The sequence below is a fragment of the Thunnus albacares genome, chromosome 3 (genome assembly GCF_914725855.1).
Source record: "Thunnus albacares chromosome 3, fThuAlb1.1, whole genome shotgun sequence".
Classification (NCBI taxonomy): domain Eukaryota; kingdom Metazoa; phylum Chordata; class Actinopteri; order Scombriformes; family Scombridae; genus Thunnus; species Thunnus albacares.
Window position 1 is genome coordinate 2155232 of NC_058108.1, and position 26750 is coordinate 2181981.

The 26750-nt window shown below is 40.0% G+C and overlaps 1 protein-coding gene across 7 annotated transcripts in view; it reads right to left on the minus strand.

The window, feature by feature from the left end:
* Window positions 1–4910: 4910 nt before the first annotated feature.
* sept9b (septin 9b) overlaps window positions 4911–26750 on the minus strand; it is a 72799-nt gene continuing 50959 nt past the window's right edge. For 6 of the 7 annotated variants that reach the window (XM_044345743.1, XM_044345742.1, XM_044345741.1 and 3 more), the window contains 9 exons: window positions 21885–22070; window positions 17477–17605; window positions 17253–17334; window positions 16858–16995; window positions 12966–13083; window positions 10013–10108; window positions 9608–9704; window positions 7195–7246; window positions 4911–7087 (listed from right to left, as the gene is read on the minus strand). In XM_044345743.1, coding sequence (XP_044201678.1) covers window positions 6865–7087; window positions 7195–7246; window positions 9608–9704; window positions 10013–10108; window positions 12966–13083; window positions 16858–16995; window positions 17253–17334; window positions 17477–17605; window positions 21885–22070 — 1121 coding nt within the window. In that variant the 3' untranslated portion in view covers window positions 4911–6864. Of the gene's footprint in view, window positions 7088–7194; window positions 7247–9607; window positions 9705–10012; window positions 10109–12965; window positions 13084–16857; window positions 16996–17252; window positions 17335–17476; window positions 17606–21884; window positions 22071–22870; window positions 22971–26750 lie in introns of those variants that run through there. The other variant, XM_044345746.1, reaches the window with a different exon arrangement.

A 26750-nucleotide genomic window follows, 5' to 3' on the forward strand; every position in this document is an offset into this window, starting at 1 on the left:
GGTACAATCAAAGTGCAGTCCTGACACCATGAACGCTACTCCAGAAGTCTCCGTAATCAATTAAGTATCAATAAATCTTCTTGCGTAAGACATCCTGTTTCTGAATTGACAGGCTCAAGATTTCTATAACAAACAGCAGGATTTCAAAAGAACTAAGACATGGTGAGTGCAAATTTTATTTTAATTTTTGCCTTGAAACGTCAAACGTGTTTGACGAGATCATAAAGAAACTGTGTATTTTCTGCTATTTGGCTGTGAACATCTGATATCTGAATAAGATCAGATTTCAGTGTCTGGGGAGTGCCGACTGTGCATTAAATATGTGCATGGACATCAAAACTGTTAAAGTTGTAACATGCAGAAAAGAGAGAAAAACCAAGTGAGCTGATAAGTGATTTAACTCAATGTGTTGTCTGAAATAGGTTAGATTAAAAGCTGGTGTCAGTGGTCAGTTAGTAGATTTTAGAGGGCTCCTGCCTTGGGGGGGGTTGAGGTTTTTTTTTTTTGGACTGGCAACTGGCAACCTGACAGGGTTGCAGTCCAACATAGATAAAAGTCAGAGAATTAGTGAGATTACAGCCTCAGGAAGACGTTCTGAGTGGGCGTTAGGCTTATTTCTGTGTAACGGACAAGGTTGTCTGGTACACCAGGGCTAGACCCAAACGCACGACTCAAACAGTGGTTCCAAAAAACAAAGTCTTTAATAGCAGGTTCGGTACACAGGCTGGCAGTCAGAGAAGGCAACAGGACCAAAAAGGGGCTAGGCAGAGGCAGAGTCAAGAAAAGGCAGATCCAGGGTCAAAAACACTAGAGACTATAACAAAGAGGATAATACTGAAACATTTGCGACTAAGGGCTAAGACGAACTGGCTGGGGTCACACAGACTAAATACACAAGGGGAGTGAGGGTAATGAGACACAGGTGGAGGACATTAGGGGATGATGACGAGGACAGGAGCGGGAAACACACAAGGGCAGGAAGTGGATCTGGAACGAGAGGAGAGTTAGAAACCAAAATAAAACAGGAAATGCAGGACTAAATGAGAGAAAAAACAAAACATAACCTAAAGGCAGGATGATTCATGACGGTAACTGAAATCTGTAGTGTGAGTCTATGTCCAAAGGAGGTTCTGAATGCTTATAGCAGATAAAACAGTGTTCGTACACTGGTTCATTTATTATGAATAAATTGGTCTCAAATTGCTGCCACTGACATAAAAAAGACCGAGAGAGAGAGAGAGGAGACTTGGATGTGCTGGTCTGCATGTTGTGTCTAACACTTGTGTCCACAACAAAGTTAAACCCTGAATGAGTGAATAATTCACCAAAAGATGCTAAAACTCCAAAGAGAATAAAAGCCAGAGAATGAAAGTTACAGCTCAGTGCAGAGTGCAGCAGTGATCTGGGAAGAAAGAAGATTGAACACAGAGAGGGTTTCTTTCTCCTTTCTTGTTAGAATAAAGCTGTAAGAACAGTTAAATTGGTTGAAATCGTGTGATTATAGAATATACAATGTAAGAATTATGTGATATAATTGTAATGTTATATAGTTGTTACAGGGTCACTATGGAAAAAATAGTAAGAAAAAGTGTGAAAAAAAGCTTCTGATGTGAAGGTGAGAAAATCCACCCATCAATTATTCGTAGTCAGGTTGAATTATATCAAGACCAGAAGTTTGATTTTGTTGAGGCTTCTATCTCCCTCTACACTCTACACTGGAAGTTGGAATGACTGGTGTAGATGTAAACCAGACACCACAGTTTAGGGGGGGGGGGGGGTGGAGCTGTGGGAAGGATGAGAGGACACACATGCAATGTTGGGAAATAACCAGTTACATGTACTACTGTTCTAAATGTAAAAACAAAACATTTGAACCTTAATTCAAGTTATATTGGAGAACTTTTAATGAAAGTATGACAGTAGGGGAGACCGGGGATGGTTGTAACATTTTTGACATTTCTGTCTGTAGCTTGGAGCTCTTTTAAACCAGTGCATTCAAAATGTGATGCAAACTAGTGACATGTGTCTGCTATTAAATGGTGTAGCTGTTATCTCTGCAATACAAACAGAAAATGCGTGGTTTAGTCTCAAATACAAGGAGTGAAATGTTACAATTGACCCCGTGGTCCGGGTGAGTTGTAACATACCCTGGAGTTAAATGTAACATTATGAAATAAGGATTATGACAAAAACTTAAGATACTGAAAACTTTTTATTCAACACTTAAATGACTTAACATAATTAGGATGTGTCTGTATGTGTGTGTGTGTCTGTGTGTTACACTATATTTGATATAATAAGAATAATAACACTGAGAAAAATGTGCAAATGTGCACCAGCTTCATCAACTGAACATTAATGTGTTTCTGTGTGAGTGTGTCTGTGTGTGCCAAGTATGTTAGTCACCGTCAGAGTCACAGTGGTGACAGATGACAGATGTACTCCAAAATGTTGTCAGTCTTTCTCTTCCAGGACCCAAGCATACTGAAATTCAAAGTAAACATATAAATACAATAACATTTCTGTTTGGGGTAGGTTGTAACATTTTTTTCACATGTTGTTACAACTAAACCAGACTCTTGTAGCCATGAACTAGCTTACCTTACAGCTAAAAACTAAAACATTAGCACTAACCACTTGTATGAAAGATATCTACACGGACACATAATTAACATTGATTTAAGTTTGATGAGTTCATCTATAAATCAGGCAACGCTATCACAAAAATAAATGAATTAAAAAAAGATTCTTACCTCAAAATTAGTTTTTTCTTTCTAAAATCAGCCGTGTCTGCCACAGAGTGCAACTTCCTCACATATGGAACAAGGACTAAATTGAGCATGTGCAGAGTGAATCAGGTGACTTTTAACTTGTTCCTGATTGGAGAAATTGAAAGTGTTGCAACTAACTCATGTTACAACCATCCCCGGTCTCCCCTAATCAGTGTTGAGTACTGCTGTGAGGTTTATACTGCCTGGTTTAAAATTTATGCTTTTAAACAGGCAATAGAAGATAAACTGTAGTAAAGAAAAACAACAAAGATAAAAGTTGTATGTCTGGTTGGTGTATGAGTGTGAGAGAAAGGCAGGTGTATGTTACTCCAACTCTGAAGAATATTATGGTAGGTAATTATTGTTGATCTTTTGATCAACGAGGGGGGAAATGTGAAGGAATTTTCCATATATCAGTCAGCCAGCCAGCTGTCCCCATTTGGGTCAAGCTGTACCTCTCTTGAGGGTTTTGTCTTGAGCCAAGGTTGTCTGAGAAGCAAATCCTTATCTGAAAGTTTAACAAGGCATGCAGAGAGTTTTCCTGCAGACTTTTGGAGTAGCATTCATTGTGTCAGGGCTGCTCTTTGATTTTACCCAGATGTTTCTTCAATCAATTAAGTGTGAAATAAATTTTCTTGCATAAGACGTCCAAGGCTCCTGATATTTCTCAAGATTTTCACAACACTAATACTGCTATTTAGGTTTAAATCTTTGTAGCACCTTTTACTGTCTAATTCACTGCATCGTTATGTGAATTTCTATTGGAAAAAGTCACTGAACGAGATGAATGCAAGTACAGATGTCAGTTCATATGTACCACTAAATTGGTCTAGTACCTGTGCCAGTCAGCGGACCAGGCGCTGTTACAGCAGTGTCACAGTTGTCATTATCACTCACCTTCATGCTTCAGGATGGCTGCCTGGGAAACTGTTTAGATAGAAGTGTCAACCTTAGATGAGTGTTCAATAGATACTCATTTTTCTGGATCTTTCATTGTCTCTCACCTTCACATTTGTCATTTATCACCATGCAGCGTCGTCCTCAGCAGGAGGAGAGTTTCAAACCAACGGATCCAACGCAGACATGGCAGGAAAAGCAGGAGCAGCAGGAGCTACAACGTGTGAAAGGGTGACAATGACCTTCGACAAACAACACTGTCAACACATTACGACCAGCAGGGTGGTTGAGAAAGAGTGTGACAGGAGGTGTAAATGAGAAGCCCTATTAAATCAGTGTTGTGTGAGCATGGCGTGATGCTACTGAAAAGCTGTAAATTTGCAAGAACACATTTCATTTCAGTTGACTTTGTATTGTGAAATGTGGTATGCTGGATATTTTTGTCTATGCATATTATAATGAACTGAATACATATTATAATGAACTGAGTTCAAGACAAATGAGCTGCTCTCAAACTGTACTGTAGTTCATGTGCAGTGGTCATTATTATTATAGTGAATGTGTTCCAATAAGTTCACAGATAAGCACACAGTTAACAGTCTGCCGCTCACTATGTGACACATACTGTAACAATTTAATCTTAACAGTCGATAAATAATTGACTGAATGTTTTACACGGTTCTTTTAAAAAACAGCCTTTGTGTCAGACACAGCAACCAGTTTAGTAGTTTTCTCATTTTAACTTAATCACTGCGACTGTTTTAGTACAAATAGAAAGTAATCAATGTAGCTCTTTAATTACAGAATAGCTAAAAGAGCTTTAAGAAGCCACGTCTTTAATGTGTTCTAAAAATTACTGCAGCAAGCAAGGTGTTTAGAGGTTTATTCTTTAATTAAAGGGATGATATCTCACTAAACAAAGTATATAAATTTGTTGGAAATGATTAAATGTTGATGAAAAGGATTTGGCTCCACCAATCAGATGTCAGGTGAAGATTTAACAATTATGAGACAAAACACGATGAAAAGGTTCTGAACTAATTAAAAAAACATTGTCATTTTAACCGCAGTTGCTAACGGATGAAATATTGACGTTTTCATGCTCTAATTAGCTCAACCTTGAGAATCATCAGCAGCAGCTCTTTGTTGTGCCTCTCTACACTGAAACTGAATAAAGTTTAGAGCTATTAAACGTTTCTCTATTTGCTTTTTTTTTTGGCAAATCAAGACAATCAATCAATGTTAAACAATAAAAATATCAATCTTTATTCTTTGAGATAGCATATCAATTTAAAACCTTAAGCTATAATACCATAACAAATTACACAAGAACTATACAACAGTAAACAAAGTGTAACCCAATATCTTTCTCTTGGTTTATGAAATTATTATCTGTCCTGAAGGCAAGTATGCAATTATTTTATATTTGGAGACTTGACGAGGCAGTGCATACACTGGGTATTTTTGTTAGGAAATTATGAGAGCGTTATAAATTTAGACGTAGCCTCTAAAATGTCCCTTGAGCTTGTAATTTCACAAAATATTAACAAAAAAACATCCCAGTTCCTTCTGTAATAGAGTGGCATCATGTACAAGGTTTTATTTAAAAGGTTTTTGGCACAAATTCTTCCTCTCAATGATAATAAAACATCCTCCTCTGACAAAATGCTTTAAGCTTGCAATGTAAATGTCACTGCTGTAAATATTATCTATCGGCAGGATCAGTTGTAATTATTAGTATTCAAAGTACAAATATAGACGACTTCTGTACTTCACTAGCAGGTAAATCGGTGCTAGTTATAACGCAGCCTTGCCAAAAGGATGCAACATACTACATGAATACAGGCAACAGAAATACTTTCTAAACCCAAAAAGATCATCACTCTCTTAAGACCTGCAGCAAACCTCTGGAAGCCAACAGCTGGAATGAAAGATGAATTAGTTGAATTCCACTAAACATACACATAAATAACTATTCATAAATCCATTCTATGTACTGCGTGTGCTTCTCTTTAGAACAGAAAAAAAAATTGACTTTTATTTGGTTTACAGTCAGTAAAATGGACAAAACGGCTGCACAGATTCCTCCACAACCCCCCCCATCTTATATAATAATATTAGAACATGAACAACAGCAATAAAAATACAATAGTAAATAAGCAATGTAAAATGCAAGGTATGACTGTATTACACGACATCGGCTTTATATAGAAAGAGACGGGATGGTTTGGCAAAAAAAGGGGTTTCGAAAACATCATAAAACAACGGAAAAATGACACGAGGACTCGTTTTTCCCGAAAGCTGCTCCACACTAATGCTTTCTTTTTTTAAATTTGCAGTGCGGAGGTGTCAACAATATCTTTACTTCCTCCATAACACTAATCTAAATATCTCTACTTAACCCTAGTTTCTATACAAAACTATACACCACAACACAAAGCAGACCAGGCCAGTGGCACTAACAGTTATTTCTACTTTAGAGCTAATCTAGTTATCATTTGATATGCTGTATTTCATTTGGAGTCATGGTGTTATCTCCTCATCTGGACGGCCCCCCATCAGACCAAACCCTCCTGTCAACCGAAGATCCTGCAAAAGTAGTTTATAGAAAAAAAACAGGATATATTCCTCTGGATGCTCTTTTTCCATTATACTCATCTATACTGATCAAAATCTTGTCTATTGTTTCACTGCTGAGTTGCTTAATCTAACTTGCAGCTGCTGCAGGCCTGACAGCCAATGGATGATCTAAAAATAAACCCAGCAGCTAAAGCTCAGTTATAAGACATGAGTAAATTAAATTTTGTTTATCCATGACTTGAGAACTTTCACGGTTTATTTTAGATGATCCTGTATGGAGATTGTATTGGTCGAAACAAGAGCGGACGAGAAGTGTATGTGCATCTTTGCTCAGAATCTAAATGATGAAAAAAAGATGGAAAAACTTGCTGCAGGATAAGAAATGTAGAGTGTTAGTCTGAGTACTGTTTCTTGTTACTTATTGATAAATTAAAAGCTGTGGTTTAGGTCTGGTTTTTTTTTTTTGCCAAAAAAGTCCTTCTAGGAATTGAGTGTGTGTTTGTATGCGTGTGGGCTTGTTCATGTAAACAGAGAAACAGATGTGTGAGTATAAGTTTTGTGCCTGGCTGTGTCCTGATGTCATAAATTGGCGATTTTTCTCCGTACAGGACTCTCTCTACATCTCGTGGGACAGGGCTTCATGCTGAGCGGCCACTCCGTTGGCCTGCGTGGCGCCGGGCTGCTCCTCGGGCTGACCGTTGGTCTTTGACTGAACCGCCGCGGGATGGTCAGACGGCGGTTGAGAGTTGAAAAGGGCGTTGGATTCATTTAACCGGCGGACGCGATACGTCTCATAGTGGATGCTGCCTGTGATGTCCTTGATGTTCTGCATGTGTGTCCTGAAAGGAAGAAAGACAGTTTTATGATGACAGCAAGTTTTGCCTGTAACTTCGATTCATTTCAACACCTCCACAAGATAAAAGAGAGCAGAAGGCTGGTGTGATACCTGATGAGGAGGTCTCGCAGGTAAGCAAACTCACAGTGTGCAATATTCTCAACTGAAAAAAAGAAAGAGGAGAGAAAAGAGGAGCGTCAGTAACTTGAGAGAGAATCACAGAAAATCCTGACAGTACAGTTTCATCTCTTGCAGTCAGAGTGAAATAAAACTTTACATGCACAGGGAAAGAAACCCCAAAACATGAGAGGTGATCTCTCAGATTCCCTTCAGCTACTTGCAATTACTTGATGCACCACAAGATGGTGGTGCTGCTTGTAAGTCAACTGAAGGGCATCCTCTCTCATGTCATCTGCAGCAATTTTCTTAAGCCAAGATAACACACTCCTCCACTTTTGAGTAATTTAATACATCTCAGCTCTCCTCTCTATATTGGAGAACTTTAAGTGAGACGTTTTAACAAGCTCCCCGTGACAAGCTGCCGGTGCCTCCAGTAGGGCTAACACATGTTTGAATTATAGATTATGTCAAGAGTGTAAATGAAAAAAAAAAGGAGGGTGCTATTTATGTAAAGCTTTGAAATCCAGGGGCAGGAAATTAAATTCCCTTTGAAAGGAGGAGAGTGGAATAACTGCTGGGTCTGTGAGTGCTGATTAGTCTCGTCGAGGGAAAGTTGTAAAGACGAACTGTGCTGGTATCTCTTTTTACTCACAGGGGAAGTATGGAGCACCTATATACAATACATGCATTTAAATGCATCCCTACTCTTTTTCCTCCCTTCATCTCTAAATATAATAACTTCTGATATATAGAGACTTGACTTCTGGCGTCTCCTCCGAGGTCTAATGTACGATGTTGGTGCCGACAAGTCCAGCAGCCCGGCGGCTTCCTCTCTCCTCCTTTTCCTTGTTCCCTCTCTCTCTCCCACCTCTTGGCTTTACTAGAATGAAGCCATTGTTCTTTCAGTCGGACAAGACGGCATTTGTCCCGCAGTCCATGTACTTCACCTCTCTCACCCCGCAGCTCTGTGGAGTTAATTTCATAACGCTTGCTGAGAGAGCAGTAGCCACCTTCGAATTCTAACATTAAAAAAGGGTTCATGGTGTTACCTCTAAAATGTCATCTTTTTGGGAGGAAAAACAGCCTTGTTGTAGTTTAAACTAAAAAGGCTTTACTGTGATTCCAATAAGGCAACATGATCCTTCATTTGAACCAAAATCATAAAGATACTTGTGATGTATTTATCATGTTTATAATCTTTGCAATAATAAATTGATTGATATCCCTCTACTTCATGCTCGCTGGCTCACACTCGCAATCCGATATCTTAGTTTAATGATTTGGAAGACTTGAGCAATCACAGAACTACATTTTTCACTTTACATCTTAGATTCACATTAACATGCACAACACATTTCTCACAATGTCTGTGAAGGCCAAGTTCCTCGTACACAGTGATTACAGACTGCGGTTCCTTCTGAATTACAGATCAAACGGACAAGTAGCTTTTGAGATCATACAGTCTGAAATAATAATTTACATGATAGAAAAGTGATTACAGTATTTATATTTTACAATATAATATAATGATTATATAATGAAGCCAATATCGCACAACTCAGTATGCACCTCGAGAAGAGTGTGCTGAAGAATGTCCTGAGAAGGAGACGGTGTTAAACACTGTCCAGACCTCCTTCAGCTGTCTTTTTGTCCTCCAATCATACTGTCACTCCCCGTCCAGACAGACGTCCTCTCGATCAAACACCCCCACAGGTGAGAGAGGACACTCACTTGCTTATAACTTCTTTGGCAGTGTGAGTGTGTGTGTGTGTGTGTGTGTGTGTGTGTGTGTGTTTTCCCAACAGACCCAGAAAGTCTTCCCTCCTGTCTCCTTCCTCTTCCTAGCAACAGTCTCAGAGAGACGTATGTAAACAAATGCCTGGTAGTGGAACGGTTAAATGAGCTGGCCAGATTTTTAAAACAGCAGTCCGTAACTTTCCACATGTCCCGTGTCTTCTTTGGGAAACTGTTTTTTTTTTTTTTTTGATATGTTGTGAATATGTCAAACACCAAGCAGGTAATGTGAGTGTGATTTACTGTCTACTCACTATCATTTACTAAAGTGATGAAATTAGACGGCCTTGGCACTGTCAACTGCACAGATGTGACCCAGGTGTAAGCGCGGTAAATTTGCCAATTCAGTGTTTGATGCTCCACCGTACAGATGGATGTTGTAAAGATATATTAATTGAATTATGTTATGATTTTTAAGCTTTAATTGATGCTGGCAGTTGCAGCTACAGTACATATGGCTGATTTGTGGTTAGACTGTGAAGGAACATACATTATCCTGCCTGGTGACTCAATTTCTATTGTCTGTTTGGCAGAAAAGTAACCAGCTGTGCCTTTGATCGTGTGTATACATGTGTGTGTGTGTGTGTGTGTGAGGATTTATGTGTATTACCCTCTATGGTGCCCCACTTTGTTTTCCTCCCTAGAATCTTCTTCCCGTTCACCTGGTACTCCTGGTCACTGCCCACCACAGCAAAAGGGATCATCTCCTGTTGAGCGCACAAACACACGCACAGCCATCGAAGTGTTACCAGCGACTCGTTTTCAGGTCACGCTTCGGTTGGTTATCTTTGCTAGAACAAGACGCCGTCTTTGTGACAAACATGGCTTTTAAGATTTCCCAAAAGAAAAACAGGAAATAAAAGACGACATTATATCCAACAAAGGCTTAAATCTGAATCTGCAAAATACCCATTTGTGATTTGCTACAGAGTGTGAAGTGCTGAAACCACAGGAGGACATCCTCTATTGTGGTTGTTGAAGTCTGAACTGACTGACTTTGACAATGTGGACTTACCCTGATTTTGTCATTGATCATCCTGTCCTCTGCATCCTCGTCAAACTCTTTCTGGGGATAAACATCAATCCCGTTGGCTCGCAGCTCTTCCCTAATCTGCACAAAGCCAAACACAGTAACACATAGGAAATTAAAATGTACAGAGTAACTGCAAACTTAAACAGTATATAATGTGATATTTTACCAGGCTTTAAAGTCTACACGTCTTTAGAAATATTTGTTTTGCTGAATCACAATTACACAGAGGCAAATGTTTCCATAATGAGCTGAAACCGAGACTGAAGAAAGGGAAGTCCAACTGCCAAACACAAACAGTCTATCAGGCCAAAACCCTTCATCCGTCATCTCAACATCCCAGCAATCACTCTGCAGCCCACACCCAAGTCAATCAGCCACACACATACATAAGTGGGACTAAATCTGTTTACATACGAGTATTGAAGTTTGGGCCTGGAAGTTGGACAGAAGCTGTTCTAAAACACTAGAGGGCTTAAATAAACACTTGGTCATGTTATACTCGTGTTGACATTAAATGGATCTTAATATACTTGACACAAAGGAGTTAACATGGAGGTTAAACCACTCTGAGAAAAAAAAAATACATCCAGACAGAGGTATGGCTTATAAAACGGCCACCCCAATTCTCTGTATGTCTTTATAATGACTGAAGCTCAGGCAGGAACGCAGAAAAATAGACAGAAGCTTCTGGAAGAAATGTCCTTTTAATGAATGACTGTTCACTCCCACAATTACTACTCTGACAATTTCCACTTGGTCCTTGATCAAACATTTCATTGTTTATCCTTGGAAGCGTTCTCAGGGTTACATTATAGGATGCAAACCAAGTCAAATTCTACAAAAAAGCCACATCAACTGTTGGTTGAAGGAACGCGAACAGACATTCACAGCTAGACACTGAGGCTGAACATTTAATAAAAAAAATAAAAATAAAAAAAAACCCCTCTTATTCTGTTTGCATGTCAAGTTGCTACAGGGAAAATGTGGGGGGAAAAAAATCATTTGGCACGAGAGGCTTTTAGTCAATAATCTTCAGGGTCATACAGAGCATGTGCGGCCAACCAAAACAACCCAGCTACAAGCCCTGCGGCTTCCATTCTGTGCCAGGGCCTGGTCCAGTCCCTGCTTTGTTCTTATTGGCCCGTGTTACAAGCATCAGGGGGAAACCGGTAGCCAAGACACCCATTGTGCTTCTCTGAAATGAATAAAGCCGTTAGAGAAGTCTGTATTCTTGGACGGAGGGATGGAGAAGATAAAGCAAGTGATGGAGGAAGGCAGGTGGCTGTCTGCCTCCTGAGTCCTGTCGACTGAAAATTATCCAACAGAAACACACTGAGGAAGGGATGCAGCAGTGACCGTTACAGACTCAGGCCAAGTGGAGCAAGAAGCTGTTGGAGCAGGGAAAGCCATAACGAGGATGTGAAGAATGTGAGGTTAGGATTATCAGCCTGTTAGTTTTCTACGAATACTACAACATACCAACTAAAAGCAAAATACACACCTAGAAGAACCTCAAGTCACCAGACTAGCCTACTGCTAAGTTAAAATCTGCCTTTTTACATGAGCCTGAACACCTTTCCTTTAGTCTGGATATGCATCTGCTGACTTTGGCCCCGTAGCTTTTGTTTATTGCACCACCTGTTGCAGCTCTCGCAATTTAAAATTGAACATACAGGGACGTTGAAACCAGACATTTTTTAAGAGGAAAATGTCCAAATTCTCTGATTCCAGCTTCTCAATTGTGAAAACTTTCTGGTTTCTTTAGTCTTCTATGATAATGAACTAAATATCTTAAGGTTGTGGACTGTTGGTCGGGACAAAAGATGACATTTCAAAAAGTCATCTTGTGCTTTGGGAAACAGAATTTTTTCACTGTTTTCTGACATTTTAAAGATTAAACACCAAACACAAAGTACAGCTGAGGCTGCTGATGGGAATGTCTTTAGTTTTGCAGGTATTTGGTTGGAAAAAGTCATTTTCTGACCTTGTGGGGGCAATTAGATGAAAAGTCAGGGGATCACAAAAGCACTAAAGTCATTAGGGTTAATGTCTATACCTTATATCCTGGGAATCCACCCAATAGTTAATTAGATATTCCACAAAAAACACAAGGGATCACCAGTCAGTAGGATTCTTACTCTGGGGATCACAAATATCTGGACAAAATATCATGGCAATCCATCAAAAAGTTGTTCAACCGACATATATTTCCGTCCCTATACAGCCAAATGTAAAGAGCTTTGACAATCACAGAATATAAAAAGCAGTTTACACAACTTGGATCATTTGTAGAAATAGTCATATTATTTACTATTTTTACTTAATTTCCAGTTGTAGCCTCTAGCTTGTGTCAGAGAGGTTCTGTCTTTAATGTACCCCAGAGTGGAGACCTCTTTTACGTTGGTCGACTTGTACAGTCACCCTGTAAGTCACTGGTAATGAGGGGCCTGTCTGCTCAGTTGGCAACTGGGCAGTGGTTCCCCTCGTCTAAAAAAAGAGCCAGACTTAAGAGTTGTGGAAAGCAGTTCAGTAAATAAGTACTTCAAATAAATAGCTTAAATGCTTCCGTCTGGACTGAGCATGTGTTACAGTTATGTTGATGGTACAGTATTTCCCAGGATAGGTACAGTGTGGGTTTGCCCAGATGGCTTTTGTTTGTGGTCCCTGGCAGCTCTTCATACTGTATGTTACCGACCTGTGGTTGTGGAGGAACATACATGTGTGTTTGTGAGGTAAATCCGCTGACTGTTTGACCTACTGATGCATTTATTTTAAGCTTACGTTAAAGACATGCTATAGGTTATTGCAGGTGTGATGGACGGTACAATTTAAAACAAATGAATGTATGAAATTAACCAAAGTCACATGGAAGAAATAGCTAACACATACACACAAAATATATTTTAAGACACTTGTAAAACCATCCTCCACTCACCGTCTGCTTGAAGTAGTCCCTCTCCTCCAGGGTGAGCGTGTCGGCCTTGGCGATGACAGGGACGATGTTGACCACCTTACTGAGACGCCTCATGAACTCCACATCCAGAGGCCTCAGACTTGAGGGAGAACAGAGACAACAGAGTACACTTAATTTCATGCATGAACGTACGGATGTCACTACTGTCTGTTGTTGAGCACTCCAAATAAATCTTGAGCTGCAGAAGGAGGCAAGCGAGTACAGAACGAAAAACATTCAAGTTACAACATTACAAATACATGCATGTTTGCACACAGAGCTACCAGGATGTCAACTGTATCCCTTGACTGAAAATGATCACTGTGGAACAAAGAAAATATCTTCCACTACAGGAAACTTGAGCATGTTAATTCCTAAGACATGAATGTAATGAAACACAACAACCACTGGAGGGCAATCATGGTCTATTCCATTACTTTCAGTCTAACCAGGTTTCTGGTAATGACACTCTGTATAACATGCTACTTTTTTTTCCTAGACTCTGGCACTATTTTCCTGCCTGTCCTTGAATGATTTCTGTAGACTGTAGAAAACACCATTTCCAAGTAAGGCTCTTACTCTTCTCCTGAAACATGCTCACAATTGCTCCTGGTAAAGTAAAGCAATAATTAGAGCCGTCCTTGCGTTAGTCTACACTGTTCTACACTGTAACTCTGTTCCCTCGTGTTTCCCATTTCTCTCTCCCCTTCATGTTTTTTTTTTTCTGTCTCAGCATTGCCTCCAGTTTCTCCTCCAGACAGACTCCCCTCATGCTGTCTGCTCTGCCCTCCAATTAGTCCCAGCCAAGCCAGGCCAGCCTGGTTCAAAGACCCAGGGGCAATTGGAGGAGAGAGGCCTAGCTGTCTCTACACAGAGACTGACAAGCATGTCACCAATGAACGTAGGATGAAACACTGGGGAGCATGTGAGCAACAGAGTGAAGACAAAACAGAGCAGCACAAAGGTAGAGGGAGATGACACAGTAAGCTGTGCATTCAACCAGAGACAGAGACCATTACACTTTATGCATTTTTCATGCTCAGGGGACAACTGGCATGTGTCATATGGATGCAGAGAATAGAAGCGTGGGATAGCAAGAGATCAAATAAAAGGAAATTGGAGGTTGATGTATCAGATGTGAAAATCAGTGTGAATGTCAGATATAAATTGGCAATTGCGTAACTACATGCATAAACTGTATATGTTAAAGATGCAAGGATGTACAAATAGGCATAGGAGCTACCTCATATGCATGACTGAGCACATGTATCCTTGCACACGAACATATGCTGTACAGACAATAAATATGCATGCACATATGCACAGATGTACACTTATATGCACGCACACACAAACTGTCCTATATATGTAGTTAAGAAAAAAAAAAGTCACGTATATATAGACTGAGATAAACTCTGTGGTAAAATGAAAATAGGAAAAAAAAGAGCAAGCCACAGTGCAGATTGCTCTCCATTCCCTTCCTCTCTTTTGTAATATATCAGAAACCAGCTCTGAGTGGATGGAGAGTCAAAGTGCAGCCTTCTTTTTTCTCAGGAAGACATGTCAAACGAGGTAATAATAAGACTGCCCGTAGGGAAAATAGTGTGGCTGAATTTGCCATTATCGGGAACGATCGCTGATGTCAAGACTGTGTTCTGCCTCAGTGACCACTGTTCATCTATCTGAAACCACAGAAACAACTTAAAAGCAGATTGCTGACGTGCAAATGACTTTAGAGCTGCGATAAATACAAGTTGCTGTTTGAGATGCTTCAAACAAAATGACAATCTAAAAAAAACAAAAAAAACACAGCAGATATCCAATGATAGTAGCCTACAAGAGCTACCAGGGAGGTTCTGTCATCATTTTCCTGCCTGTCAGTCTTGGACTGAGGTCACAAGACGGAGGCATCCACAGGCTTTTGGCACTGTGTCTGTGTAATTTCTGATTTTCTAATTTCAAGTGTTACTATGTTGTTTCCTAAAGGTTCAAACTAATCTTTCTATGCAAAGAAACATGTGTGGAAGCCCTTTCTGAGTCTAGATATGCAATACCATATGCAAACAGACGTACAAGCAAATCTGTCTGTTCAACATACATGCATTTCTATGTCAGGTCACAATAGTAACCCCAACTATGTCTCCTTTGTTCTCCTGCCTACTGTATAGGTTTCTGGTTGGCTGTGAGAAAGGCAGCACTTCCTGACAGATGTTTGCATCTTTGTTTTCAAAATGAGTTTTCATGTTTCAGTAAAGTGTGTGTGTGTGAGAGAGAGAGAGGGGTTTGGGTGTTATGTGACAGACGGTCCATACTGACAAAAATGTACTGGCTGAACTGTGCAGCTGTAAGCAAGACGATACACAAACACATTCAGGGCATCCACATAGTGTAGGTACAAGTGTTAGCATGCCCCCCTCCCCACTTCAGTCCACAACACATGTGCACACTGCTTTACCGAAACAAGGGCACACACACACAAATTCTCTGAAGTAGCAGCTGTGGTGACATGAGCAGATGATGAGGGGGGCTGTCAAACAGCGGGGCACAGAGACACACACTTGTCATCCCCCTCTCATAGAGAGAACGTTTAAGTGCACAACTGCGCAGTTACTGGTGCACAGAAACATGAGCCAGCAGTGAATGGAGCATTCACTGAGATATGGGGTCAGATAGTTAATGAATGTGTGTGTTTACAGTCTGTGTACATGAGTGTTTTGTGTGTCTTTATCTACATCTACTACCCTATCAAGATGCATTATCAACTACAGTAGAAATCGTGTGTGTTTAGCCTTGTTGTGCATCTGCTTGTGCGGCTGTGTGTCCTTCTCGACCCTCCTTGCACACCAGGACACACAACTCATTGCTTTTAAATCAAACAAATTACAGAGTAGATCTGAAGAAAATAACCACTTACAAAGCAGCAGGACTAATGTGGTTTGCATTATCTCTGCAGCAAACGTCATGTAAGTGAAGCAGTTTCCACCTGGTTGTTTAACAGAAGACATGCACTCTGCAAGGACACTGTAAGGACACTTCTGGCACAAGATGTGTCTGAGCTTTGTAGGAATAAAACCAGTCACGTCAAAATTACAGCATCATTTTTACACTGACTTTAGTCTACCAACATCATTTATTCTGCTTTTGCACCAAATCTACTCTTTTGCTGGCACACAGGCTCACTAAAATGTGCTAGTCTCTGACCACTCTTATGTTGGATTCTACCAGAAATCGATCTGTGAACCACTTTGAGTCCCATCTCTCTGTTCGGCAACAGTAAACATGTTCCAGACGAATAATGAAGGCACTGTTTGCAAGATGAATCAATAATTAAATCCAGACCTCTGATGTAGCATTTTTCCAAATTAAATTCAGCAGAAAAACTAATTTAGGCGCAGTGATGCACTAGTTTAGGAGGTTGGCAGACTGAGGCAAGTTAGACATGGTGAGAGCACACAATTTAACATTTTAGTTGTGAATACAATGATCAATATGCCTGTAATCAACATGCTGAGGTAGAAGGTTAGCATGTGTACAATTCATCCTATTCAGGATAAAGCACTTCTGCATTCTGGTAATAGCTTCTCTCTCTCTACCTTAGTCAATAGTGAGAACTAAAGAGTCCAGTTTCTTTGTGAAACCTGACTCCTCAAGTGATACTTTAGTGTCTCTGAGGAGAGAATGAGTTCCACATATGGTCGCTAGAGAGGGAGACAGACATAAAGAGCTGGAGAAGAGGGGGGGGTGTGGGGGTGCTTAAAAGCTGTGGACAGACAATGGGTCAGAGGAGATTCCCAGAAGGCCTGATTCATCCCTGCAGCTGTGGGATGTGGGACTTAGTCACAAGGGTGTGCGTCTCTTTAATATGCGGTCTTACCAGTGGCCAGTGGGAGGTATGAAGTATATGCAGCAGTGCACCCTGGAGTCTGGGATCCTCTTCTTCCTGTTGATGTTGATTTCCTCCTGCAGGTAGGCTTCATACTGGTCATTGATGAATTTCATAATGGGCAGCCAGCTGATGAAGGACACAGTTTGTCAATGACATGTTTTCCATCACAGATTCTGTGTTTGTAAAGCTGTAAATTATACTGGTTTCTGCACATTTTAGCATGAAATTTTCAAACGTAAAGTCTCACAGAGAGATGCACATATGTCCCACTGACTTTGATAATGGTGTAGATTGAACGCTGGTAAGAACCCACATAAATGTAATGAAGGTAATGACTTTTCTAACAGCTACTGAGGCCTTTAGATGAAGTAACCTCAGCTCACCAGTTTTCATTGTTGATCTGATCCCCAAAGCCAGGAGTGTCAATTACTGTCAGCTTCATCCTCACTCCTTTCTCCTCAATATCTGGACAGGGAAAAGTTATTTTGTCAGTATTTCTTTTGGACACACACATAAAATCAGCAGCATGATAGAGCAGCAGGAAACACACATATTAAGAATAATATTATTTAAGGCTGCAGGCCACTAAATGTGAGTATTGGCGTACCGTGACTGATGGACTTGATCTCGACAGTCTTGGGGATCCTCTCCTCTGTGTTGGGCTGAACTGACTTGCGGCTCACCTTGGACTTGAACAGTGTGTTCATCAGAGTAGATTTCCCCAGGCCGCTCTGTCCTGCTCAGGAAAACACAGAAACACACACAGACACACACAGAGACACAACAGTTAGAGAAAGTTGAAACTCATTCACTAGTGGTTTTAATCCTGGAGAGTCACAGAGGCAAACTCGGTGAAGACAAGAGCCTCATTCAACCCAAATACAAAAAAAAGTTTCTTTTAGGCTTTTTCTCCTTTAAAAACAGTGAGACTGAATTTGCACATGACATCAGCCCTAATGTATGGATTATATCCTGTGTGTGTTTGTGTGTGTGTGTGTGTGTGTGTGTACTCTGTGTGTTAATGGACCATGACAATAGCAGGACAGCTGCAGGGTCAGACGAGCCAGCTGTGGAGGCCAAGAGGACAGATGTATTCTTTGGACCACACACACACAAATGGGACAAATATTCAAAAACCATTCTTAACCATTTTAAGATACATACATCGTTTCATCGAAACCATCAGGGGATGAATTTCCTTCTTTTCTATGTTTGACATTTACATATCAGTGTATTTCTGATATATTGTACAGTAATCACAAATTTTAAAATGGAGAAGCACATCAGGGCTGTTACATGTTTGTTCCTTTTTTTCCCAACAGAGAAGAAGAAACTTCACCAAAACAACAATTTTTTGACTAAATGTGAAGTGAGGATTACTTTTGTTTAAGATGATTTTGGCTGCATTTTTGTAGCTGATGCCAAAGTGGATACCATACATCAAAGTGTATATGGTGAATACCTGCACTCTATCCATCCATAAACAACAATACTTTAAATTATAACAATGATGTAACATTCCTTTGCATAATGCATAATTATCAGGATGTGCAACATTTTAGTGGTTACATTACATTCTGCATTTATTAGTTAACACAAGAGTCACAATATATAGCAATATACAGTGTTGCACTGTGCACACATGAGGAGTTTAAACACCCTCTTAACACACTTCGTTTGTATAAAGCACTGAAGAGTCTGTGCTTTCAGGACTCATAAAATCAAGATATTTTCCAGGAGCAGATCAAACTAGTCAGAGTGTGTCTGCAGGGTGTCCATTTCAGGAAACAGGAAACTTTGGTTTCACAGTGTTTGTGCATTTGTTTGTTTAGTGCTTAGAAACACACAACTGCAGAAAATAATGAAGTTCCATCAGATCAACAGAAGGATCGCGTCCACTACAGTGGACACATGTTAGCTTGTTAAAAAAAAAAGAATATGGCTTTGTTTTCTTTTGAAATATTAAGAAACTTTCAAAAAAGTTGACTATTTTAGTTCTTTCCCTCCCGCTCTTTGTTCACAGCCCCTATGGGCATCTACTGTGGCGTGCAGAGCGTTGCCAAGCTGCCAGGCCCTGTGTGACTCCCGAGGCGGCCTTTTCCCAACACTCTCTCTGTCTCACACACACACACACACACTTGCTCTTTCATAGACACTTTACATGCGGTCTACTCAGTCACATGCATTCACAAGCACACACTCACACACACAAGGAGACACCCAGGCTGCCCTGGCTGCCCTGGCTGCCCTGGCTGCGTGGTGGGAATCAAAAGGTCAGCTGGCTGAGGGCAGGGATTAGGCAAATGTATCTCGTAGAGGAGACCACAAGGGACAGAACCAAGACCACAGCTACTCTAACCTTTCACGTCCTCACTAACCATCAAAGAGACAGAAACTAGAGTCACAAAAGGTGCTTTGCTTTTTACACTTCATATTTTTATCCTGTGTAGCAACCAAGAATCTAACAAAGTATCTAAGTGCATTGTGTAAGGGGTGGACACCTTTACGATCTCATGCAACCCAGTGACTGAAGAGTGATGAAAGAAAGTCAAACATCTAATACACAAAGGGATTTAGATGTTTTTTTTCTCAGAATTTGATAAGCCAAACCTAAAAGGCAGGTCAGTTCTGGCCTTGAGGTGAGAAATATGACTCCGATGAGGTGTTAGGCAAGTATTCGCGATGTAGAAATGCAGGTTGCCTGCAACAATGATGCACATCTGAGAAAGATTAAAGACAGTGTTGTTTGACTTTTGTACTTTACTTTGTTTATTCCCACAAATAAATATTCACTGAGTCACACTACACTGCCATCACTTTCTCACAAAAACTGTCTTACATTTTCACTTCATTCCCCAGCATCCATAAAGCTATTATGCCTCTTTTGATGAACAATATCAGTCCATATGCAACAAATCATTGTTTGTCATTTTTTGCAGATGTCTCCTTGGAGTTGTGTTGACATGCCAGGCTAGCTGTGTGCACAAAACACCATGCCGGGCGTAAAATCAAACTGACTGCATTCAGTAAATATGCCAACATGAACCAAACAAACACCAAGGCTTAAAAATTTATATCAGGACATTGTTGAGGTTTTTCAACACACTCTTATTGCGCAAATTGTATTTCTATGAAAGTTAAAACACATTTTGACATTCCTTTCTCTGAGAATAACATGCATGACTTTCTATTTTATGTGTGCCTGCACACATGTATGTACATTACACAGCTGCCTGCATGGATACTTGTGTGTGCAAACGTGTGAGTGTACACAGACTTGATGGTGGCACCTAACAGGCGGTGTGTTGCAGCTCTTTAAAGGAAGTGTGAGCGCTCCCTCAGGAGTGTATGCTTCAGCTTGTCAGAGTAATCGCCGTCATTATGCCACTTTCTCTGCCTGATAGCCTCTTTTTATCCACTCCAGTGTGTGTATGCGTGTTTGTTGGTTACATCATAGACACACAAAGAAAAAGAGCTTGTTCAGGGAGGCACCGTGCTGGCTGAGGAAGAAACACACATCCAAACACACACACACACACACATTGTTTCTTTTCTTTGCTTTTTTTTGCATCAAAGGACAGCTGAGGAGTATGGAAGATTTGTAGAGCTTTCATGATAAATGTAATAAGAAAAAAAAAGGTTTTTTCTAGGTCTGAGAATGTGCAAACTAAGCGTGCATTGCATGACTTCCTGCTTAATGTGACAGTGTCAATATGGGTGTGAGTTAAGTGCCGAACTGTATACTGCATTTTACTTTTTTTGGCGTAAAGAACAGAGCCTAACTTGCTACTTGCTTTGTTCTGCATTTTATGGTGTTGCAGCATAATTTGCAAATTTTTATAATGGACACCATCTGATCTTTTTTTGCTGAATTCAGCGCTGAATCAATAACTGTCATAAACATAACCCATTTGGAAGCAATTACAGCCTCAGGTCTTGTTGGAGACATCTGTGTTGATTTAGATTTTAAGATAGAGTTTGATCCAAACCTAACATGAAGTCGTAATCAAGCTCAATGTCAAGCTCTAGGTCAGGCTGAATTAGAAGGTAACTAAGCCAATCATACACCATACTACTGATACCATACCACCTTTTCTCATATATACAGTATGTAATGATATTGCATTAGCCACACATTTGTTAGCTGAAATACCCCTTAAAAAAAAATAGATATTAAACAAACACGGGTAGACAGGAATTTTGAAGCTCAATGACCAAACCAGCATCTAACAGGTCCAAAGTGACATTTGCAGCTACATCTACATGCGGTTTAATGTGCTGCGGCTCTAGATGTTTGCTCATGTTTGTAAGTTAGATGAGAACAACAGGGTATTGTTCGTGGCTCTTGTGTTGTGTAGCAGGATGCAATCAGGCTCAGTGCGACCATCTGTTCTACTTATGGTAGAATGCCACATTATCGTTTTATACAAAATTTGATTTGCTGTATCGAATGCAAGGACTCCAGCCATGTAAGCAGAAAACTGGGGAGCACAATCATGAAATCGAAGAATTTAAAATATATATTTCTCCTTTTTGGCATCTGATTGACTGATGGAGCACATGAGACAGGTGACTTACAGAGCAGACATGTACTGTATGCTGCAGTTTAATTTCAGTTGGACTTTCAGGGTAGGGAAAATATTCACATCCACTTTTCACTCTGCTATTGTCACACTGCTTCCTGTAATGGCACTAAATGTTGCCAATGAAGGTAAATTACTATTGCAAATTAGTTACATATGAATGTAATTTGTGGGAGACCCGAGGTTAATTAGACAAAATAATACCACAAATGCAGGAAAAGTCAAGGGGGTTGAACACTTTCTGAAGGAACTCTAGGATATTGTGAATAGATTGTTTTTTTCAGACTATAAAGAGCAAAAACCTCATTAATGCAGAAGTTGTTCTATGTCAACTCATGCATCCCGCTTTTGGGAACTCAAGTTGCAGACGAACGAATCAAACTAACCGAGTGTTTCATTAAATGATAGCGTCGATGTGCGTATCAGACTCACCCACAACCATGATGTTGAGCTCAAAGCCCTGTTTCATGGCCTTCCTCCTCATCTGCTCCAGTATGGCGTCGATGCCGACATAGCTGAAGTCGCTGCCATGGGTTTTCTCCCCCTTACCCTGTGGGTTAGGTTGGTGGGGCTTTGCGGATTCAGACATGTTGCCGTGGCTCAGATTGACCTCTGACCCTGAAGGATGCATAGAACAGAGAAAAGAAAAAGAAAGAAAAAACAGATTTAATGCCGATTTCTACGTTATAAAATGCAAAATGGTATTCCAGCAGCGTGCAGTTCAGTCTACAAAGTAATTAACTAAACTGGTTATAAAAAAATGTAGGCAGCGACTTAACAAAGCAACTGCATCACCTAATACACAAATGCAAGTGAGATCATATTAACTGTAGAGAACAGAACACACACACAACACAAAGTGTGAAGACCATAGAAGATACAGATCTGAGCTGTTCATTTCCTGTGTGAAACAGGATACACCAGTTTTAAAATGCACATTTATGAGCAACCGCCATTTATACAAGACAATCTATCATGTACAAAACCTCAAGAACCTGTACCACCAGGGAGACAAACAGATGTGTGTGCACACTCACCATGACGTGACAAATTTCCCACTCACTGTTGCAAAAAGATTTTTTCGGTTTTTTTTCAGCAATCTTTACATCAGTGCACTGTAACTAAACTAATTAATAAATCATATGAGACCAGGAGCACATCTGCTCCTTAATATTAAATAATAAAAATATAAATTTCAACCTGCAACAACCTCTTGTGAGCAGCACAGACAGACAGCAAGACAGCAATTCAGACTTTTCAGAAAGAAATTGCCAGTAAATTGTCAATGGACGTTAACAATTAACTGACAAGCACAGCTGTAGATTAGAGGTGAATCCCATAATCATTAAAGAATTAGGAAGACAAAATAGACAGACATTGTTGGGAGAAAGAGCTGCCAACTACAAATCACAGCTTACCTCACTTGAGGATCAGTTGCTAGAAGATGAAGGGCCGTGTGCCAAGGCACTGTTGCAACAAGCAAACTAAAGCACAAAACAAGCTAGCACAGACTCGCACTGTTCCTGATGTAGGAGGAGACAACATTTCCTGTGCTATAACTGAAACTTGTGGTATGGTGTGTGTGTGAGGTTTGCAGTCACAGACATTACAAACCACAAGTGTATATACCTGAAGCTGACTGGAGACAGCTTATATCCTTCTTTCTTTCTGGGTGAGCAGCCTGCAGACAGGTACAGTATACCTGGAATAGTTTAGGCTCTTTTTTTTGGGGTCTATTATTTTTCTCAAATAACAGAAAAGTGAGAGTTCAAAATGCCAGCATCTATAAGCTTTTGTTGCTGAACATAGAAGCCTTTGTGCTTTTGATTTGTCGGGCTGACATGACACAGCAACAGCCTGCCTGTAACATGTTTTTGCACCTTTGTGCCTGTTGGTGATGTGAACATAAATAATGCAGACATGACCGTATTTTCTGGTATCGACTCTCCCGCTCAGATAAGATGGAAAGTGTGAGATAGAGGGAGATGAGACAGTGGGAGGTTGTAAGAGACATTTGATCTCGCTTAGAGTATCAATTTTCCAGTTTTTTTTTACTACAACTGCAAGTACAAACTTTCCACAAGAAAAAAAAAAAGCTTTAGTGTTTGGCTCTCTGTGATTTTTGTCCTGAGAGAAGTGGAACTAATAACCACTTAATGCAGCCTCTCCAGCACCGCGGGGGCTTTTAATTTAATGGCAACAACTGGGACTTACACACACAAAAAAACAGAAACACACCTTTACAAACTGTGTTGATGGTATATTTCAAAAAATCATCACCTTTACTATTTTCACACTCATTATGTGCACATGAACATGCACTAACATCACAACCTCATTGTTCTACACACTTGCACACCTTAAATATCTTAAACTCCTGTGTGTATCGCTCGGCTGAAATATCTTTCAATACCTTTTTCTTCTCCAAGCAAGACAAAAAAGCTACAATGTTGGACTGTGAGGGTTTATCACACCTTCAACCCTTCAACCGGCTCCATTGTATGTTTTAGTCTTTCCAACTTTCATTTCCCAGACAGATGAACTGTGCTGTGATACCATATGTGGCTTAACCAAAACTCAATAAATCCATTGCTAAAATCTTAGGAGAATAAGAAAAATCATCCCCTCTGTGCCCTTCGTCAGTCAGTAAATGTTCAGAATATGAGATGTTTTTGCACAATAGATTTCATAACCAAAGAGGCAATTTCCCTTTGTTCTAGGGCATTGATTTTATCAGTAACAGGCAATCCTAACATTCAATGATACAGTTCAATCCATGCTGTAATATGAACCTTCTGTGAATACTGCATCGTGGTGGGCCAGAGTTAATTTAGTGCTGCACCGTTGTCCTCAAGAAACCCAGCACAGAAATGTAGAGCCTTGGAATCGATACAATGTTCCTGAGGTATTTGGATCGATTTATCTTTAGCCCGCGAGATGTGTTTGCAAATGTTTGCATAAGTTGTCACAAAGAGTCATTTGGCTAACTCTCCACTGAACACTTTCGCGTTGAGCTCAGTTGCATCAGTAGCCATTTGAAGGGCAGAATGCAGATTAGCTCTAATGACATACTCCAGGTCTGCAGCCAAACTGTCTCCTGGGCACTGTGACCATTCCAGCCTCAGGCCATCTGCAGGCTTACATTGTAGCTCTCTGAGAATAGACAAACAGTCACATTCTGGCAGAGACAAACACACATTAACACATGCAGTGTTACCCAGCCTGACGACCACCCCGCTGCTTTGATATTTACTTCTCCTTCTAATTTGGTCCAGTTGAGCATTTTTGTTTCCAACAGCGCTGCTTTGCTAATGAAACCTCTTTCATTCTCAAGGCTGTGGATGAGCTGGCCATTTGCAAACATCGTCCACTGCTTTGTTTTTATATAATCATTTATGTGCCTCGTGTACTCAAGTGAGAGGCCTGACATTTGCAACCACAACAGCCTCTAAAGTTCTTTTTTTTTTCATGAGTTAGATCTGCATCGGAGCATTGTAATGTTCAACAAAGAAAGCATTAACAACATTTGCCATGACAAACTACGTTTCTGGATGAGTAAGTTCACTACAAGAGACATCTAGTAGGCTATGACTCAAATCACGACTCAGTAGCCTCAACAGTTGAATCCAAACTGTTCTGTGTTACACTCAAATGAGACAGACACAAACGATGCATCAAACTAGAGCAATGTATCCAACATGTAAGACTCCTGTGGAATAAAATTCCGTTTTTATTTAACGCAAGCCAAAAACAAGCCAAGACAGTGAGCCAGGGGAGTTCACAGTTCATTCAAATGAAAAATATAGGAAAACACATTAAAATATTTGGCCTGCTTCTATTCTTGCCTCATCAATACAAACGCTCCAAATGAAACCTGCTTCAATTGCAAACAGATGTCAAGAGTGAAGATTTCTTCCAATAAATAAACTTATCGGATGATTTTTTTTTTTTTTAACCTCGTGACATGAAAAAGCGGCACTTTAGGATTAGCTGATTTTAGAGCTTTGTTTAATGAATGGAGATGAGTTCAGGCCCTCTCTTTGCATGAATGGATAGATCCCATCAAAGAGATGACTCCAGTCCTTTATCTCCAAATGAGGGCACTTGAAGTTGAATGGGGGTTATTTGAGGTTTTATCATTTGCATTTACATACATGTATATATATATATATATATATATATATATATATATATATATATATAAATAATACATTTCAGAAGATAACATACCCCTGTGTGTATATGGTCTGCATTAGGTAATCTTTAGAGCAGTTAAAGCTATATTCTCTGCAAAGCAAAATAATCGGTGTTGTTGTCTTGTTGGTGAAAAGTTCCTGTATTTCAAAGTGTTTGTATGTCACCCATACAGTAATAAAGACATCCTGCTGAGTGTCTCATGGTAGATGTTTGGTTTCCTGTTTGCCCATGAGGACTCTGCTGCAGACAAAACCACAGCGTTAACTTCCGCACTAGCAATGTTTGTTGCTTAAAAAGGGGCAACCCGTCCAATTTTGCACATGAAGATTAGTTCATTCATTATGACGAGTACTACATAGTCTGTGAAAGCAATGTAAACAGTGTCAGAGGGGAGTATTGTCAAGTCTGAGACAATAACGTCACCAAGGTAATGTAGGCTTGGCTCAGAGACTTCAATTTTTTTTTTATCAGAAAGTCTGCATTAAAAACTGGAGCTGTGATGTTTGAAAGGTGTGGACATTTACCAAGTAGGGAGGATTTAATGAAAAATGCTACCAATATGAACGGACCAAGTTACGAAGTATTTGCGCTTGTAGTTTTTTCATGGGAGCTGTAGTTTTTTCTGTGCTCACAAAGTAATTCTTCTGATGGCAAGTGGATGCTGAGTTGCCGTAGGATATGGAAAGTAAACCCCAGGAAGACAGATGAAAGAAAGGCTTAATGAGAGATTGTAGTGAGTTACACAAGCTAGTTGAACAGAGGCTAGCCTGAATGAGACGCCGTGACTTTGGGGAATAAAAGTTAGGATATCTTGCCTTCTGCTGCATCATTTTTTTTCTTTACCATTTTCTTAAAAATCCATCCACCAAAAGTCCTCCAACTATATGGAAGCACAATACTAAATCGCTGGAGGAACTTCTTTAATACCTTATTATTCCTTTTCTCAGTTTCCAAGAGGAATATTTCGGCTAACCATCTTTCTTCTTGCTGTCTTCTGAAAGGCTGCACACTTCTACTACTGCCTCTCGGTTGTAATCTCTACATTAATGTAGACGGGGTAAGACTTGTCAAAAGATCATGTGCAGTTTTTTGAGACTGTAT